At 38.2% G+C, this 21,243-nt stretch overlaps 1 protein-coding gene across 3 annotated transcripts in view; it reads left to right on the top strand.

Annotated features, from left to right (window-relative positions):
• Positions 1-21,243, top strand: part of sik2a (salt-inducible kinase 2a) — a 50,845-nt gene that overhangs the window by 16,702 nt on the left and 12,900 nt on the right. For all 3 annotated transcript variants that reach the window (XM_048190034.1, XM_048190035.1, XM_048190036.1), the window contains 5 exons: positions 13,823-13,947; positions 14,857-14,980; positions 15,225-15,451; positions 17,550-17,702; positions 18,025-18,183. In XM_048190034.1, the coding sequence (XP_048045991.1) occupies positions 13,823-13,947; positions 14,857-14,980; positions 15,225-15,451; positions 17,550-17,702; positions 18,025-18,183 (788 nt within the window). The remainder of the gene's footprint in view (positions 1-13,822; positions 13,948-14,856; positions 14,981-15,224; positions 15,452-17,549; positions 17,703-18,024; positions 18,184-21,243) is intronic.

Below are 21,243 nucleotides of genomic sequence, written 5' to 3'. Positions count from 1 at the left end.
ACAGACGTGCACCGTTAAAATGACCACAACTCTTGCAGTTCATCCAGTACACTGTTCACATAACCCTGTTTGTACACTGCAAAGCTATGGTGAACTTGCCCTGGGAAATAAATCTATTATATTACATAATAGTTTTTGTGAATACTATTAGATGTTTGGAGTATCTGAGGAAGTGTGATGCATACTAGTGGGAGATATATCGACCAGATTATTAAATGGCCAGTAGTTAGTCATTTTGATTATCTTTATCACTCATTAAAGGTGCAATATGTAAGATTTTTAAAATATCCAAAAACCACTAGGCCAGTGTTATATATTTTGTTCACTTGAGTACTTATAATATCCCAAATGTTTCCAACTATTTGTAAATTGTGAGAAATTTGCAATTTTAACCAAGGCTCCGGGACGTGTGAGGAGTCGCCTGTCAATTGCGTCATACCCGCGTTACCCTCGGTTTCCGGTTTTATTTTGTAGAAACCATGGGAACACCAAAGACGCTTTACACATTTTAATAGACAAGGGAACTACTGTTTTGATATATTTATAGACAGAAAACTAATTGTTGTTATATAGCTCAACACGTTTAGTCTTATTGTTTAAATCTAATTTTCTTGATGTTTTGCGAGTACCATGCTTTACCATTCCTCAGAGAAAAACACCATTTTGTCAAGTAGCTAACATAGCATAATCAGATGCAGCTTTATTTTTAGTAACAGTAATACAGAATTTTCTCCATCATACAATACGTTTTAAAATTAATTACATGCCATTTATCAACACAGCATTTAATATGATATTCTAAAATCGATCCATCTTACTGCAGTGTGTCTCAAACAAGTGTCTCACAGCAGCTGCCGAGCGAACGCACAGAGTAACGTTATAACATCATTTTCAATACTCTCAAATGTGTCTAATATGATAAACAGAGCTGTGTTACCTCATACTCACGACCGGAAAAGCTAAAGCGGCACCGGCGACTGCGGCATAATAAAAGTTCTGCTGCTCGTGAGGCGTGTGTTGCGCAATCGCTCCAGCGGCCTCGTTCAGCTCCCACAACACTCGGTCCTGCTCTGCTTCATACTACAGTAACGTTAATAATCGCACCCATGAACATGATTTCTTCCCAAGTCCTATCCCTATTCTTTTGCACCGTCCTTTGAGATGGAGATCACATGTCCCAAGATTCCCCTCTCAAACTTGGCGTCATCAAGCTACGCCTTTGTTTTGAATAGGCCTCTAGCGACCTCTAGCGGACAGAATTCTTACATACTGCATCTTTAACTGTGAATGATTGACCTGTTGACAAAAGTGTCACATTTTGAGTCAATTTTGTGCAAAAAATGAATTAAGTTTCAACAATGTTGTATATATTGCATGTGCATTCATATATGCACTGATGAGCCAAAAACATTATGACCAACTGCCTATTGTGCTGTTGGTCCTCCGTGTGCTGCAAAAACAGCGCCATGGCATGGATTCTAGAAGACCCCTGAGGGTGTCCTGTGATGTCTGTATACATTAGCCGCAGATCCTTCAAGTCCTGTAGGTTGCGAGGTGGAGCCGCCATGGTCTTGTTGGTCCAACACATCCCACAGATGCTCAGTTGGATTGGATTTGGAAGGGCAACACCTTGAACTCTTCATCATGTTCCTCAAACCATTCCTGAACAATGTGTACAGTGTGGCAGGGTGCATTATCCTCCTGAAAGAGGCCAATTCCACCAGGTAACACCATTGTCATGAAGAGGTGTACCTGGTCTGCAACAATGTTTAGGTAGGTGGCATGTGCCACATTTACGACCTAGCAGAACATTGCCCAGAGCATCACACTACCTCCACCGGCTCGTCGTCATCCCACAGTGCATGATGCCACCACTTCAACAGGTAAACGGTGCACATGTACATGGCCATCCACGTGATGTAAAAGAAAACGGGACTCATCGGACCAGGTGACCTTCTTCCACCTCCTCAAGGTCCAGTTACGATGCTTCTGTGCCCATTGTAGGCGCTTTCAATGATTGACAAGGGTGATCAAAGGCACTGATTGGTCTGCAGATATGCAATGCATTGTTTGTTGTGACAGTCCTCCCATAACCATCATTTAAATTTTGTGTGACTTGTGCCACGGTAGACCTTTGTTGTCCTTGTGCATCAATGATCCTTGGGCTTCCAACACCCCACTGCCAGTTTGTGGTTTGTCCTCCTCGGACCACAGTTGGTAAATTCTCACAACTGTTGACCGGGATCAACCCAAAAGCCTTGCCGTTTCAGAGTTAAGCCCTTGGTATACTGCACAGTTGAACACACAGCCTTGGAAAGTATACTTCATTTGACTACACAGGCAGTCGACACATGCGCAGTTTTGAGCAATCTCTCGCCATGAGTTACAACCCATGTAAACATCTTTGTATTCTTTCATGCTAGTGTTGTACAAATGAGGGTACTTTCTAACCTCTTTCCACAATCTCAATGTCTATGTAGGCCTCCATTGTCGCTGTAGATTGCATGTGTTCCTGTCTGTTCTGTTTATGCAGTTTTTCTTTGACTACCTTGTGAATCGACGCCCCCAGGGCACAGTTGCCACCTTGTGGATAAACTAATTACTGCAAAAAAAAAAAAAATGCGTATGTATACTTGTACAATGTACAAATACACGCGGTTACAAAAATCCAGCGGTGCGCGCACAGTACGCACATACTCTTCTGATGAGGAAATTCAAGTCACGCGCACTGTAAGTGAACTATACTTTGGGCTGATCTGACATCATGCATTTGCACTGCAAACAGTCAACTTTTGTTTTGTCCTTTTCAAGCATGCAGTCGAAGTGTTGAGATGTAAAGTAATGACTGCGGTACAAAGACGCTGGTGGGGTGGAGGATGACAGAGAGGCTTCCAACATGCTGTGCTCCATAAGTACCAGTCACTGCAGAGAATGGATCCTTGTGCCAGATCGTTTGTCTGTATTTATGTCATACCAAGCTAAGAGAGAGACAGAAAATGCATTATAGGGCGTTGCCATTGTGTCACTCATGCACTTAGATAACAGAAGTGAAGTGCTTCTCATCACAACTGAGGCTTTTTAAAACACACCTCCATTCTTCAGAATAATTTCTAAAAGGATTGTTTTATTTTTCAAAGGGAAATTTTATTGCAGATATTGCTGGAGTTCACAGTTATGTTTCAATGGCATATCAACTTTTTCTCTGATGTCTCTCCAAAGTTTTCTTAGAAACTGAGACAATCATTAACACAGTAAGAGCAGAGAAATAAAATGAATTTGAACAGCATATCTTAGATAATTTGGTCTGGGAAGAAGTTATAGGAAATGTTTGAGTTCATAATATTGAAACCCAACATTTCATTGAAGACTGATATCTTGGCAAAGCTGAGCACAGTTTTAGATACTGTTGATATCTCTTCTAAAACCTTACTTGTAGAAACATTGTCTGTAGATCAATGGAGACAGCTTGAAAATGTTATTGATATGTAATCTCAACAAATAGTTTTGAAGATTTCGCAATATGCGATGGCCGCTTTCGAAACTTGTGAAGCTTTAAAACCTTTGTGAATATTTTGTCTTAAATTAGTGGTTCAAAACATGTATCAAGCATACAAAGTCACATGATTTTAGTAAACAAGGCTTCATTGCGTTATATCTGTGCTGAAGCATTTTCAAAATTTCAGTAGTTTGCAGATAGGGTGAACTCAATTAAACCATTAACCAGTCTCTATATGTTTTTTTCTTCATCTTGGATCAGCTATATAATTTAAAACATTTTAATTACAAATTTGTATAATAAAAAAGAAAAAGTAGCAGTTAAATGTGTCTTATTGGTGTGATTAGGCGAGCTCCGTGGCATACTTCTACCCGGCAGTCAAAGGCCCGGTCCCAAATGGCACCCTAAACCCTGACGGTCTTCCTCTGAGTCCGCACTTTCATGACGTAAGGCCGCTTTGACTGCTGGGTAAAGTACTCTGCGTAGCTCACATAAAGTGCGCATCGAGGATGCATAGCAGCCGTAAATGGGGCGCTCGCGAGCACCCTTCTGAAACCTAAAATGATGAATGTGACACCCTACGGTCTTGTGGACTTAAAAGAGACACGTACCCGGCAGCCGTTGTAAGTCCACAAGACCGAAAGTGCAGAGTGTGGACTCGGAGGAAGATTGTGAGGGCGTAGGTTTCCATCTGGGACAATGGCCTTTACCTACAAAGAAAATGGCTGCCTGCGGGCATTACCAAGATGGCCGGCGAGTGAACTGATTTGCCTTATAGGAACTGTAACATTTTGCATTTTGCAATCTTGCCTAAATTACAATCTACAGTGTTATGCAAAAGTTTGGGAACACCTTGCAGAATCTGTGAAAATGTGAAAAATTTTAACAGAATAACAGAGATCATACAAAATGCATGTTACTTTTTATTTAGTACTGTCCTGAGTGAGATATTTTACATAAAAGATGTTTTCATATAGTCCACAAGACAAAAGAATAGCTGAATTTATTAAAATAACCCTGTTGAAAAGTATGTGAACCACTGATTCTTAATGTATGTAGTTGGGTGATTCTCACGAAAACTTGATTTTAAAAATGTCAAGCATGAAAATGTAAAAAATGCTTAAATTTACTTTTTTTTTTCCAGACATTAGAAACAAAGTCTGGAGTATTTGTGAAAATTAATTTAAAAACTTTTACTTATCATTTAACACTTTTTTTAACATAATTTCGAAAATAAGTCCTAAAAAATCTCATTACCGCAACAGTCTGAAAACATCAACACTGTTAGAAAAGCTAATATATTTTCACATTTTTAAAAATGGATTATTAACAGTCATGCACAGTTACTTGAAATTCTGAAATAATATTTATTTTTAGTTTAACAGTTTTTTTTATTTTGATTAATTTCTCTCATTACCGCAACACCTTCCACAATTTACAACCATTTTTTTAAAATATTTCGATGAAACCTGACGTATTTTCAAAATAACATAACAAATATGAAAGAACATAATTTGTAGATTCTGCACATGCATTTAAAATCAAAGTACTATGTTCCTATTAATTAAATTAACATTTAATGAACATCTGTTGCGGTAATGATACATAGGTTTCGGAAATGAGGTTAATTATTTCGGTAATGATAATACGTATTCTTGTCTAAGATTTTGTTAAAAACTAATTTTAAAGTAGAAAAAACATAATATTTGCACAATCATGCATTCAAGTTCAAAACAGTTTTATTTTCAATGTAGATTAGTGGTTGTTTCAAAACAAAAAAACAAGTTGCAGATCTGTTTACATGTACTCTAAACATTGTAATCTGATTCAAATATCCGTTTATACATGTTTTATATACATTCCGATTAAAACGTTTGAGCATGCGCTCTGCGTGTGTGTCGTCATATCAATCACATTTGTGGTAACCTTGCCTGGAAAATCCAGCCTCACCACTGTACCAGCGGATGAGTCTGGTCGGCCATTGAATCAATTCAATTTCTAGGGCGGAGCAAATCCGAGCAAACAGGAAGCGGAGAAAACCAATCAGAGAAGGGTGGATATGACGTTGGCAAAGCAACAAGAGAGTCAACAGCGAAAAGTAAATAATTAATGTGTTTTTGGTCATTTAAAACTGAATTCACGGCTGAATAGAACAAACTCTCGGGTCTCCCGTGCACAATCTTTGTTGATATTGAAGGGACTTTCGCCGCACTAGAGTGAAGCTGTCACTGAAATAAACAAATCTGATTGCACGGTATGGTTTGGAGTTGACTCGAGGTGCGACGGAGGGCGGACTGACCAGACTGATATATCTTGTAGAAGATATATCATTCTGGACTTGCCAGGCAAGCGGTAACCAGGGTTGCGTCAACAGACGATGATTATGTATCAACGATAGCCAGATAAATTGTCAAAAGCATCAAATCTTGGCAATATTAAGAGGATTTGGTATTTCCAATTAATGTAGGCCTGTTACATTCTTCTAGTCTATTACTATAACTATTTGGTTTGGCTTCTTTTATTATTAAATTAATATTAGACGTGCTGTGAGGATAATAAAAGATTAGGCTATTTGCTATCTTTGAAAATGTTTTAAACATTTTTTTTAGGTCTATTATAGACCTATAATTCGTTGTATAATTAAAAATATTAAGAGTGTAGGCTATAATATTTCCTAACACTGCAGTCATCAATGAAAATTGAGCGCAGCTTTACTTTCAAGCACCGACTTTAAAAAAAACAACCTGTTTAACACTAAATGCTATTATTCTCATTTTTTTCACTAGCCTATATGTACGGCCACAAGAGAAATAATGGAATACAGTTATATACTGTTATCAGCATATTATGTTGAAATTCGTCTCTGAGAGAATATGTTCTGTTAATGCAGCGTCAGACAGCTCCGTCACTGTTTACTTTCACCTTCTGTAGTGAATACTGACCGAGGTTGAGACTTTTTCATCGGCATAACTCTTGCGCAAAGTTTGCACGTTGCTTCTTGTGTGTGATATCCATTGGCTCCCCTTCTTGTTTTAAAACGGAAAGATTTCCAATATTATGATAAAGGGATATATACGCTACTGTCTGTTGGCATACATCTTTACAACTAAAGTTCCAATCCGATCGAAATTTCATTCGGATCGAGTTCAATTGGATCGATTAAGTGTTTACATGAACGTTTTTCAATCTGATTGAGCCGTCAATCCGATTACAAATGGATTATTTGGGTGCATGTAAATGTAGCCACTGTCTCAGAAGTCAAACTCTTTTGGACTGAAACATCCACAGGCAAAATCACAAAAGTAGGACACTTCTCTCATGTAGATAAGGCCTGCTTTTGTTGATGTCAGCTTAAAGAGAAACAAACAGTAATTTTGATTTAAATATATTAAATATTAAAGATATTAAATATGGACATACTAATATCAAATAACAGATAAATAACATATCTTTTAATCTTAAACTTCTCTCTTTTAGAGTTTGCAGGTAATTACCTCAATGGACCCACATAACTGCCTCTTTTTAGTTCCGACCATACTCATACTTAAAGTTACTCCACCCCAAAATGAAAATTGTCATTAATCACTTACCCCCATGTCATTCCAAACCTGTAAAAGCTTTGTTCGTCTTCAGAACACAATTTAAGATATTTTGGATGAAAACCGTGAGGCTTGTAATTGTTCCATTGACTGCCAAGTAATTAACACTGTCAAGGCCCAGAAAAGTATGAAAGACATCCTCAAAATAGTCCATCTGCCATCAGTGGTTCAATCTGAATTGTATGAAGCGGCAAGAACACTTTTTTTGTGCACAAATAAAATAAAATATTGACTTTATTAAACTTTTTCTTCTCCTCTGTGACACTTCCTGGAAGCACGTTCATGAGTTCACAAGCAGTCCACGACACATGCGTACAGACCAAACATGCCAGACGAGCGTGCCTCAGATCATGCACGATGCATGCACCGTGACCTGCTAACGTAGAGGCCAGTGTACAGACAGAGAACGCTGGAAGACGCTGTGCGTGATCTGTACGCATGTGTCGTGGTCTGCTTGTGAAGTCATGAACGCGCTTCCAGGAAGCAGATTGAACCACTGATGGCAGATGGACTATTTTGACGATGTCTTTCATACTTCATCTGGGCTTTGACAGTGTTATTTACTTGGCAGTCAATGGGACAGTCACAAACCTCCCGGTTTTCATCCAAAATATCTTAATTTATGTTCTGACGAACGAAGCTTTTAGAGGTTTGGAAGAAGCGGCTAACAATTCTGCGCATTAATCTTCTCTGGCTGTTGGGTAATATTCTCTGATCTCTATTCTGTCTTTTCCTTAGGTTTAAAGTATCTTTAGTCATGTCCAGAAGCTTCTCTTCTGTGTTGTGCAACTTTGCCCTTAATTTTGATAGTGTTATTTTTCTTCGTTTTGGGTGATTCTTTTGGGGTAGATGTTTTTATTTCTCTTGGTGTCTATATCTCATTTTTGGGGGGAGTTAAGTTGATGTCATTACGCTGTAAAAAAAATTGATATATTTATACAAGTTGGAAACTAAAAAAACTAAAAAAAGAGCTTTAGAACTTTTGAGAATAGTGTATATTGTGTTAGTTGAACTTAATTACATTAAAATTATAATTATACAGTTATTTTAACTTAACTGTTGTTTGGCTTTGAAAATAATGTTTAAGTTCAGTAATCTTACATTAAAGGAGTACTTCACCCCTGGAAAGATGAATGTGTATTTAAAATTGGTCATTTATGTAGTAGAAATGTGAAATTATTTTTGAATTTGGAGCTTTCTAGACTGAGAAAAGGCAGAAAATGTATTTTTGACTAATGTGGATGAAAGACAACAACTCCCAGAATGCACTTCTTTCGCTGCCCTTGCGAGGCCACGCCCAAACCACGCCTATCGGTCACAATCGTGAGTTAGTTCATACATTTACAGCGAAATTGTGCTAAATTGACACACGGCCTAAGGCTGAAACAAATTCCTGCAAAATCATTTACAAGTAAACAGTGCCATGGATATTCCGTATCATAGCAACAAAGCGTCTCAACGGAAAAAAACGCTGCGCTGCAGAAGCGCTCTCACGGCTCACAGCGCGCTCACAGACGGACGTTTTAAGCAGAGCGCCTAAAACCATCTAAAAACGCTCTGGTGGACACACGGCCTAAGCGTATTCGCCTAGAGGTAAGACTCGCTGATACTAGACTCTTATTTCTGATAACACAGTAGCCTGCCCTATATGTAGTGTTGTAGGTAGCAGTGAAACTGCAAACTTAGCAAAGTAACGTTAGATAGACAATTACATATAAGTTGCATATAAGTTGACTGTTATCAAAGTAAAGCCACTGTTCTGTAAAACTGAGTTAGTCTATTTATCTGTTTATGCTAACTTACCACAAAAGCCTGTTGCTGTATTGGTTGAGATGACTGCAGAGACCGATGAATTTGCGAGATGAACCACTGATGTAGTGCAGACTATAACAAAATAATGTTAAAAATATAACTGACACCCACTTTTGATAAAATCTTTGATCTATGTCCGTGAGTAACCTCAAACGCATATGTTATGGGCGTGGCGAAAAAATGCCGAACTACTTGCTATTACTGGCTGTAGTTTTAAGCCTCTGGCCAAAAAAGCCTCCGATGACGCAAAATGACGATTTTTGCGTCATCGGAGGCTTTTTTACAGAATAAAAATGCATAAATCTCTCATCTCGGGCTGATATGAAGGGGGAAAGCACGGTAATTCGAAAATACTGGTGGTATTCTACTAATACAAAGTTTAATGCTAAATCCTGAAGTAACCCTTTAATACAAATGATGTGAAACTTCCTTAGTTACTCTACCTTGTGTAGACCACCATACAGTTATTTATACTTATTGAAATGGAAACTTAACTGAAAATAACCTTATTCACTCTAATAGTGACTTGAAACAAAACACAACTGTTACAATGAATTATAAAAAAAAACATGTCATCATAACTCTGAATATTTTGACCAAAAAAAAAAAAAAAGTTATTCAGGAGCATCATCCATGATCAATCTGAGCATGTTCAGCAGCCTATTAGTTGCACCTGACCATAAAACCTGACATTTTAAGTTCTTGCTTTTTAATATTTTAATAATATAAGTTGCTCCTACTAAATTAACTATAAATTTACGTCTTTTTAATGTTGACCTCTACATTTGAAAGTTCGGTCAAACTTTAAAATAGATTTGACAAAATTGGAAACTGGATTTTTTTTTTTTTTTACTGGGACTTTTACCTGCTGAGTCAAGAATGGCTGTTCTTTTGGGGCAGCATCTTGAAGATTTTCTTGAACTTCATTTGCTTCTTCAAGAATTCTCATTTCCGAAACAGAAGTTCTCTTTACCGCAACTGCCGTTAAATGGTTGCGGTATATGAGAATGGTGTTGCGGAGGATGAGGTACCTCAGTATGTTTTGCTAATAATAGAGGCTCCATGAAGGCTTTGCTATTTTTTTACTCAGTGCATATAATTAGACTTTAATAAAGCACATTTTCATAAAAAATTGTAAATCTAACAATTTTCGAAATGTAGAAAACTACCCGTTTCGGTAATGATAATCGAAATGTCGTGTAAACATTCTGTCAAGAGAATATTTAACATTTTACTGGAGAGATATAAAGAGATGATCTTACCTGGTAGCCATCTTGAAGTAACTGGCCCATGTGCTTGGCTACTCAAAATCAAACTCTATTTAAATTCTGTATTCTGCGCTTAAACAGTCCTCAAAAAGTGTTGCGGAGGATGAGAACATCTGGCATGGACACATCATTTTCCTAATTTTTCTTCTTTATTATTATACATGAATATTCAGTAAATTGTTTTTCTGTCATCTGAAATAATCTAGTAAAACATCCAATTATTTTTTTCTAAATTATTTTATGTTAATTTGTTTAAATTACAACATAACACACGTTCAAACACAGCCGGACGCATTGCGGTAATGAGAATTTCAGCAGAAAATGCAATAAAATTGAAAAATAATAAATTCTTATGTTGAAATCACACATTGTGCAAGGTAGAGAACAGTATTGTCTTTATCCTGATGCTTTTTAATATTACTATATTACACATTTTATATTTAAAATCATTAGTGCCGTGGTGTTTTAATGGTTTCGTGAGAATCACCCAGTTACCTGGATGATCCACGACTGTTTTTTGTTTTGTGATGGTTGTTCATGAGTCCCTTGTTTGTTCTGAGCAGTTAAACTGAACTCTGTTCTTCAGAACAATCCTCCAGATCCTGCAGATTCTTCAATTTTCAAGCATTTTTTGCATATTTGAACCCTTTCTAGCAGTGACTGTATGACTTTGAGATCCATCTTTTCACACTGTGGACAATAGAGCGACTCAAACACAACTATTAAAAAAGGTTCAAACATTCACTGATGCTCCAGAAGGAAACACGATGCATTAAGATCTGGGGGGTGAAAACTTTTGAACAGGATGAAGATGTCCACATTTTTCTTTTTTGTTGAAATATCTTTTTTTTTCATTTAGTGCTGCCCTTCAGAAGCAACAGAAGACACTTAAATGTTTGCCAGAAGACAAATTAAGAACAATATTCCTTGATCTTCAAATTCAAAATGTTTTCACCCCCTGGCTCTTAATGCATCAGTTGAGCAACAAGATCACAGCACATCTCAGTTCTCACAAGGATGCGTTCTGTATCCTCGTGTCCGTAAGTGTTTGCTCTTTTAAGGTTGCCTGGCAAGACTGGTCTCCACAAGAACGCAAGCCCGTTCTTTGTGTTCTTTGAATTAAGAAACAGCCAGGTTCTATTTAGGGCAGGGATGGGCAAACTCAGTCCTAAAGGGCCACAGTTTAGCTCCAACCCTTAAAAAACTCACCTGACTGTAGCCTTCTTGTAATCCTAAAGACATTGATCAGCTGGTTCAGGTGTGTTTGATTAAGGTTGAAGCAAAACTCTGCAGGACAGTGGCCCTCCAGTTTGCCCATCCCTGACAGGAACTAGACAAAACTACAAACTAAAAGTCCACATTACATTATTTTCTGAAACAGTCTCAAACTAATCAACAGCTTTTGTCTTCTTTACTTTTAGAATTTGATTTCTGTATTATGTGTTCAATATCCTGTATTATGTCCGCCTTCAGAGTTCATTCTTCCCGCCCCCATGCAATCATTACTCTACGTCAATCAGCGGTGACGTACATCAATTAATCTTTAAATTATATAGATTACATTACACAATTGAACCTGTCCATTATCTGCCAGGAGTAAAGATCAGGGGAAATGCGTCACCGCTGGTAGTCTGTGAGTAGACACAGACCCTCCCCGAGCTGACACACAGCCAGGAATCTCTTCAGCCATCTGGACAGTTTATATGTACAATTACTTGTGTCATATATTAGTTTGCACCAGTGACCAGATCTGTCAGATTAAATGTAGTTTCCATATTGGCTGCATAACACCATTTCTTGCTTAGCGCTAGGGATTTGAAGTTTAACCCCAAGTATCAAACTTTGGTGAATAGCTCATCCCAAACCAACCAGGCTCTTAACTTCCTTAATTTCTTGCTAAAAATGAGTATCGTGATGATTAAATATTTGCTTGGTTATCAAAAATGCTCTCTCTATTTTGTTGTAGATCATTAGACCGATATTCTGCCTCAGAAACCTGAACTAAATCAATTTTGTTAGGTACCTTCAAACGCAAATGCCGCCTAAGAAGCCACTGGCTTATAAAGCAGCATGTCAATGAGTCAGCTGCCTATAATGTTTGGTGTAAAGTGTAAAAATTATTTGGGGAAGCTTGACAAAGACGTGTAGTTTCATTGTGACTTAGATAGGGTCTTAAACTATTTGTGCTGTTCAACAAGTCAAGTGACAGTTCTATGATTAAAAAAAAATGGATGCATTAATTTGACTATACATATAAAGGTGCGATCACATTTACTACTGTTCTGCGAACTTTCCTTTGTGAAATCCAGTCATTTCAATAGAAATCCATGCAACTGGGAATTTCCCGTGAGGACAAAAGATTTCCACAAATACAGTGCATGCATAATTATTATGCAAGTCGATATTCTGATCATATTTTTTTTCCAAGCACATTTTACCAATTCCAAACCAAATCAATCTAAATAACTACTATTAATTTTGTATATAATCAATTATAAGTGATATATAATTGTTAACGAGGGCTGGAAGTGAAAAATGCTTTATATTAAGGTTTGTTTAAAGGGGTGGTTAATTGCGATTTCACTTTTTTAACTTAAGATAGTGTGTAATGTTGCTGCTTGAGCATAAACAGTATCTGCAAAGTTACAGCCCTGAAAGTTCAATGCAAACGGAGATATTTTCTTTGAAAGAATTCTCTGTTTAAGGACTACAACAAGCCTCTTCCCGGGTTGGTGACATCACTAACCCTAGAATTTACATAAACCCTTTTCAGTGAGTCTGCATGAGGTAATGTGAGGCGCTGCTAAGTGCTAACATGAGCTCCTGAAACTCCGCCCCCTTTTGAGAGCAGCAGCTCATATGCATTTAAAGGGACACATAAAAAAAGCGTTTTTGCTCACCCTCAAATAGTGACAAATTTAACATGCTATAACGTGCTACAAATTTAACATGCAGTGTTACAGAAATTGCAAAATAAAGGTATGTGTGACCATTGGATGAGACATCAATGAGACAGCAGGGTCACAAAATGCAGATTGAGAAGAAAAGATATTAACTGCATTAAGCAGATTTTCTTTCAGAGGTAAAAAAAAATAAAAAAAATGTTTAGAATAAAAGACACATAGTGTCATGATTCTTTACCTTAGCGTAGTCTCTGAGAACCTGACATCTTTTTCTTGTTCTTCTGGAGACTCCAAGTAGGTTGCAGTTCAAAATGGTGGCACTGGAGACTAAAGGCTTCCTGATGGTTTTATCTGAATATGTATGTATATATATATATATATACATATTATTATTATTATTATTTTAACAATCAGCCCCCTTAATATATCACTTATAAATGATTATATACTAAATTAATAATAGTTATTTAGATTGATGTGGTTTGGAATTGGTCAAATGTGCTTGGAAAAAAATATGATCAGAATATTGACTGCAGATTTGCAGTGCTGACCAATAGAAAACTGCTTGGTTTGAAAGTGACTTCTGTCCGAGTTGTGCTCCATACATCGCTACATTATTGACAATAGACAACAGATTTTTTTTGCATGTAAAATTTTGCTTATGTACCTTAAGTCTTCCAAGCAGAATGAATATACTAATCTGAGGGCTAGCATTGACCTTTTTTTTCTCCAAATCTGCTACAGATTTTGGCTTTGGAAACTTCTTCCGTCCTGGGGAACCTCTGACCACTTGGTGTGGAAGCCCTCCATATGCGGCTCCAGAGGTGTTTGAGGGGCAACAGTATGAGGGTCCACAACTGGACATCTGGGTAAGAGCCTGGCAGTAGATTGACTGTATCAGATGGAAATACTATAGTAATTTGATATATACCATAGTAATGGTATAGGATTGAGTACCATATTCATGTACCATGTCATTTACATGGTTACAGTATAAACATGTAAAGCCCCAGCTGGAAAAAAAAAACCTAAAAGCAGACTAAGCTGGTTGTCTGGTCTTAGCTGGTTTAAGATGGATGTAGCTGGTGTAAATCTGATTTTAGCTGGTTGGTCAGCTACCAGGCTGACCATCTAAAGTGGTCAAAACCCCTCAAAACCAGCCTGCTAAACCAGTTATGACCAGGCTGGAAAACAGCCAACAAGCTTAGGCTGTTTTGTTTGTCTGTTTGTTTGTTTTCAGCAGCAATGTATACTATATAGCAAATCTCAACTGCTTTATTGCTTGTATTGCCGAAAAATGTAAATTATATTATCGCCCAGCTCTAATCTGCTGAATTTGACTTATAGGGCATGAAAATATTAAGATATTATAAACATTAACACCATGACTTTCTCTAAAGCTGCTTTGTGGTGTGTATTAATAAAAGCACTATAAAAATCTTTGATTTAACTTGACATGGTTCTACAAAAAACAGCATGAAATTATTATGATACATATCCACAAAACCATGGTATTACCTAATATCATATTCAAAAAAGCTTGGTAATACCATAAAAGGGGGCAACTAATATGTAGACAGCTGACAAAATTCTTGCCATTTGTTGATTTGTGTCCTCTCAGTCAGTACAGAGAACTGCGTCAACAACTAATGGTAATTTAATTGATTGAAAACATAATTATTATTTCCTGTATTGTGTGTGGGTGGTCCTTTGTGCTAGATCCTAGACAGAGATTTATGTTTATTTATTGATTTTCCGTGTATGTGTGTGTCATGCAGAGTATGGGGGTGGTATTGTACGTGTTAGTGTGTGGCACTCTTCCATTTGACGGCCCTAGCCTTCCTGTCCTCAGACAGAGGGTCCTGGAGGGTCGTTTCCGCATCCCCTACTTCATGAGTGAGGGTGAGGAAGAAACAGTAACACAATCATATGACTGTTCTTGCATGTATGAGTTGGCATGGATACAGTAGGTATTTATTAACCATTTATCAAACAATGTCTATATTATCTGGAATCAATACTGAAAAACAGTGTTGGGGATTACATGCTACGTAATCAGTTCATTGTTGCTTACACCAGAAGATAAAGTTTCAGAAGGCTGCAACGTCTCTTTTGAGCTCATTGTATTTAATATATACTGTTTCAGACTGTGAGCACCTGATCAGGAAGATGTTGGTTCTAGATCCAGCCAGGCGTTTGTCCCTGAGTCAGATCAAAGAACATCGCTGGATGGTGCAGGAGGTCCCGTCCCAGCGGCCTGTGCTGTACAGACAGGGTTTGCTCTGCGAGAGCAAATCAGGCTTGGGTGAGCACAGTGAGCAGGTGCTCCGACTCATGCACAGCCTAGGCATCGACCAGCAGAAGACTATTGAGGTCAGTTGATCAGCTTTTACTTGGTCGGGGTTTGGAATGTGTTTATGTGTTTACTAAACGGGATATAGAACCGTGATAAAAACATAAAAGTTTGAAAATACATATATTTTAAATTATAAATATGATATATGATACACTATATTGCCAAAAGTACACCCCTCCAAATCATTGAATTCAGGTGTTCCAATTACTTCCATGGCCACAGGTGTATAAAATCAAGCACCTATGCATGCATACTGCTTCTACAAACATTTGTGAAAGAATGGGTCGCTTTCAGGAGCTCAGTGAATTCAAGCATGGTACCGTGATAGGTTGCCACCTGTGCAATAAGTCCATTCATGAAATTTCCTCATTACTAAATATTCCAGTGATATAACAAAGTGGAAGCAATTGGGAACAACATCAACTCAGCCATGAAGTGGTAGGCCACGTAAAATCACAGAGCAGGGTCAGTGCATGCTGAGGAGCACAGTGTGCAGGAGTCGCCAAATTTCTGCACAGTCAATATCTACAGAACTCCAAAGTTTGTGTGGCCGTCAGATTAGCTCAAGAACAGTGTGTAGAGAGCTTCATGGAATGGGTTTCCATGGCCGAGCAGCTGCATCCAAGTGCAACGCAGAGCATTGGATGCAGTGGTGTAATGTCACTGGACTCTAGAGCAGTGGAGACGTGTTCTCTGGAATGACGACTCATGCTTCTCTGTCTGGCAATCCGATGGACGAGTCTGGGTTCGGTTGCCAGGAGAACGGTACTTGCCTGACTGCATTGTGCCAAGTGTAAAGTTTGTTGGAGGGGGGATTATGGTGTGGGGTTGTTTTTCAGGGGTTGGGCTTGACCCCTTAGTTCCAGTGAAAGGAACTCTTAATGCTTCAGCATACCAAGACATTTTGGACAATTTCATGCTTGTGGGAGCAGTTTGGGGATGGCCTCTTCCTGTTCCAACATGACTGCGCACCAGTGCACAAAGCAAGGTCCATAAAGACATGGATGAGTGAGTGTGTGGAGGAACTTGACTGGCCTGACCTCAACCCGATAGAACACCTTTGGGATGAATTAGAGCGGAGACTGCGAGCCAGGCCTTCACACCAACATCACTGCCATCACTACCTAACAAATGCTTTTCTACAAGAATGGTCAAAAATTCTCATAAACACACTCCTAAACCTTTTGGAAAGCCTTCCCAGAAGAGTTGAAGCTGTTATAGCTGCAAAGGGTGGGCCAACTCCATAATAAACGCTACAGATTAAGAATGAGATGTCATTAAAGTTCATGTGCACATAAAGGCAGGTGTCCCACTTTTGGCAATAAAGGGTGTTTTATGTTAGATGTGAGTAATTGGTTTTACAACACTATTAAATAAAAAAAAATCTAATTGAATTTGAATGAAATTTCAAAGAATTTTCATGTGCAAATCATGTGGGCTATTTTCAGAAACTTTAAATGATGTTTGAAATAGCCAGCTACAGAAATGTATTTATTACAGTATTTAATTTCATATACATTTCATTTTATTTAATAAAATAAATTTCTCATTTTATAAGCCATTATAGAATATCACTCTTTTCCTGAAATTCTCTGATTTGCTCAGTATATTCTTTGATCATTAGATTAAAATTTCAATTTCAGTATTTATTTTTATTACATTTATGAAGACGTAGTTGTTGCTGCATGTCAAAATTAAAATCTGTTATTTTTAAAATTAAAATTTCTTATTTTTTACTGTATTACACATTTTGAAAAAAATGATTGTACTTAAAACATCTATAATCAAAAACAATGATATTATTCTTTGTTTTGCCACAAAACTTGTGCTTAAATTTGTTTTTATTCCAATTCAAATTCCTATGAGTGAGGCCAATTTAATTCAATCCACAATCCTGAGCCTATTCTTCAATTCTGAACTCTAGTAGTGTTTTTTTTTTATCATTTATTGTTTTCCTTTCTAAAAATAAATTCTCCTCTGAATTGCAAATTTGATTTCTCCAAAGAAGAGCATTTCAGAATATTTTCAAACCATACTGATAGAAATGTGACATTTCCAGTGTTCTTATTCCTTGTCTGTATTGCTCTTCAAAAACTCTCGCCTTTCCTGTCACAGTCTCTCCAGAACAAAAGCTATAACCACTTTGCTGCTATCTACTACCTGCTTGTGGAGCGGTTGAAAGCGCATCGCAGCAGTTTCCCTGTGGAACAGCGTTTGCACGCCAGCCAGCGCCGCCCTAGCACCGTCGCAGAGCAGACTGTTGTCAAGGTAACCCCATCTGTGAAGTCTTCCCAGACATATTGAAATGGCGTTGGTATAAAAATGTAAATATTGGAATCACGAGAAACAAAATCTGTAATCCAGCCATCCTTTTTTCAGTTTAACCTCTGTGACCGTAAACCACAGAAACAAGCTTTTAAGGTTTAATGCGTTGCTTGTAAATGCTGAGACCTTTTAGCAGTATTAGATGGTAATACCACGGTACTTAGACATATACAAAGTCTAAGACTACTTTGAAAAGTACATGTCCATGTAACAAAGGTAGAACCATCATAATAACAATACCGTGATATTTATTGGTATTTTACAGACCATGGCGGTTCCCTCCCAAGCGTGCGTCCCTCCGCAGGCAGCACGTCACCTGCGTTCACCTGTTCTGCTGCAGTCCACCACAGACACATTTACCTTCCCACAAACCCCTGCTTCCCCAGATCAGACGCTCATGGAGGAAGACGTGGCCACTCCCAAGGTCAGTTATGTTTCAACTGAAGTGAGCACCAAAACAAAGAGTGAAAAAAGGTTATTAAATGGATTCTTCTTGCACAGAGAGAAATCTCTCATCCTCCTTTCGAGCTTGAGGCTATATTTCGTAAGCTCTGCCTGCTTGTTTTAAATAGCAGCGTTACTCATCGGCGCTGCTGTATGACGGCAATAAGAGCTTTTGTCTGCAGCGTGTGAAGTTCCTCTGCCTGCGTGTCAGCCTGATCTCTTCCTCATTACTCACCCGCAGTATCTGAGCAGCATTTCAGCCTTAAAATAACACCTGCGTATATATATTAAATAATAAAAAACGCTCTTTATGATTTCAGCGGCTGGTGTCACCACTGGGGCTTTGCGTCAGTGTAGTTATCTCAAGCGCTCTTTGCTTCTCATTCATAAATGAATGACTCAGACAGAGGCAAGGGAATTTATATGATATCTGGGACTAGGCAATATAACAGTATGCACTTCGTGACACCTGGAATATGTCAATCGGCAGAGATTTTGCTGGACCATTTATACAGTGGTAGCAGGGCTGGGCGGTATGACAATATACATTGTGGCAGCGATTTTGCTATATCGTTTATATTGCGGTATGTTAATATATTTGTGTAGCACAATACAACTTAAAGTTATTGACACTTTAGGGCATATTCACACTTGGTTTGGTTCGGTTTGAATAAAACGAACCCTGGTGTCATTGCTCTGTTACTGCGGTTCATGTGAATAAGTATGAACGCTACCATCCCAACCCTAGGGCACACCAAATAAGTGGACCGAAACTGCTGAAAAGGTGAGTCTTAGTCTGCTTACAAACTAACTCTGGTGCAGTTCGACTGAAATATGAATGCAACACTGACCAAAGACATCTAAACCAGTGATGGGAATAATGGCATTATAAATAAACGGCGTTACTTTTTCAGTAACGAGTAATCAAACAAATTACTTTTTCCCCCGTTACAACTGCGTTACCGTTACAGACAAAAAAGTGCCTTGTTACTATAATTGAGCTCACTGAAGCGGTTTTCATCTGAGTAGCTCTCTCTCAGCCATATAGGACCTGCAAAGTTTTTTCTCTGGTGTGTGTGTTGGGGCGGGACACATGCTTACTGATGATGATTGGTGTGTGACTAGAGATGATAGACCTGCAAAGCGTTTTGTTGTAAAGAAATAGTACAGGTTAGTCATACACAAATATAATTTTAAACTGATAGCCTAATAATGTACGATGCTCTCTATGTGTGTGCGTCTGTGTCAGAGCATGCGAGCAGAGCGTGAGCTCAACCAGAATATTCTTTGTGACATGCTGGATCAAAAATATGTGAAAGAAGTTTTTTCTAGTGGACTAGTAGTTGTTCATTTAAGCCGGCTGCACAGATGATGTTGACATTGCTGACTCTTATCATCTCCGCATAGTGGACGCGCTTAGATAGAGAATGCACATTTCATTCGGATTCAATCATTCATTACATAATCAGAGTAGCATATTTCTTTTCATTTTGAATTATTTTGTTTAAAAATTATTTAAAAAAAAAAAAAAAATTATTTTGTTGGACATTTCAAGCTTTCTATAGATATATTTCTCATGTCTGTGAGGGAAGCAGTCGCTGAGTTTCGGTTCATTTAACTATAAGACGCTCCAGTTCACGTGCAAGTGATCGCGCCGACGCCTCCATGTCATGATTATATTTTCTGCTATATTTGCTTCTTATTTATAAAATCCAGGCAATTGGTTGATGAAACATTGATTAAAATTAAGATACAATTTTTACAAAATGAAATTCACTTTAAAGAAAGGCTTTCTACAAAACAAAACTTAATGAAGTGGTCAAAATCATGACTCACTCTATGTCTCCCGATATATTGCGCATCTTATGATGTATTCTATCTTACTCATGTTTTTCTCTTTTCATAATCAAATAGATGAATTTAAAACATAACATAAAAAAAAAAGGTCACAAGATGCGACTAAAAAGGACAGAATGCTCAAGCATACCTGGTTTTTCTTGTCATAGGAGCTACGTTGCCCAGTGCTGTTTGGTACAGGCGTCGGAAATGCCATCTCCTTGCAGCAGATCTTTGTGTGCAACGAAAGAATTCCCATCACTGTTTTGACTCTTTACCTATTTAATAAGCTCTTTGTGAGTTCTCATCTGGTGAAAATACCATCATATGTACACAAAAATGAGCGCATTTAGCTCAGAACACAGCATTGTTTTGGATGTTTGGTAAGTTCCATCGCTAATCATACATCAAAAAATGGCAGTGTGAACATTAAGCAAACCAGGAAGTGTATGTTCTTTTTTGGCCCAGCCCAAAAGAACCAAGAGAACCGAACTACATGTGTGAACACCCTTAGAGTGATTAAGAAGCATACATGAATGAGAAAATAAAGAGATGTGCATGATGCTATTATGTGCAATAAGCAGTGGAAAAAAACAGTACTTGTGTTACTTGCTACTTGTGCATGCACAGAAAGCCACCTCTCAGACAGCTGGGTGAAAACCAGATGTTTGTCAGTATATTTGATACGTGCATGAGGTCTTAAAGTGACAGCAGCCTAATATACCTGCTGCTGTCTGTAGCTGTGTTTCATTTCGAAGGCTGCGCCCTCCGGAGGTCGCATTTGAAGGCTGCATACGTCATCGAGGCGGTCTCATTTAAGAAAATTAAAGATGCTAAAGAGGATCTTTTCGTCGACTGAGAAACCAAAGACTGTTACTGAGTTTTTGAAATGAGTGCATGCGTAAGAACAACCCCCCTCCTTCACAGCTCATTTTGAGGGAACGCCTCCCAAAACTTGTGCACGAGTATTGGAACACGAGTGTTTACCACCGGCATTCGCTGTGTCGTGTTAGTGGATTCATTATGTCAGACTCACTGCAGGTAACTCATAATCTGCAGTTGTTACTCCTGTCTTCTGACAAAAACATTGCATGCGGCGCCTGTGGAGTGTGGAAAGTTACTGGAGCGCACAGCCGCGCACGTCTCGCACAAGGAATGTCATGGCAGTGATTGACAAGCCAGAGGGCCAATCCGCGCACGTCTT

This window comes from Megalobrama amblycephala, linkage group LG4 (genome assembly GCF_018812025.1).
Source record: "Megalobrama amblycephala isolate DHTTF-2021 linkage group LG4, ASM1881202v1, whole genome shotgun sequence".
Taxonomy (NCBI): Eukaryota; Metazoa; Chordata; class Actinopteri; order Cypriniformes; family Xenocyprididae; genus Megalobrama; species Megalobrama amblycephala.
This window is presented reverse-complemented; position numbering and strand designations above follow the sequence as displayed.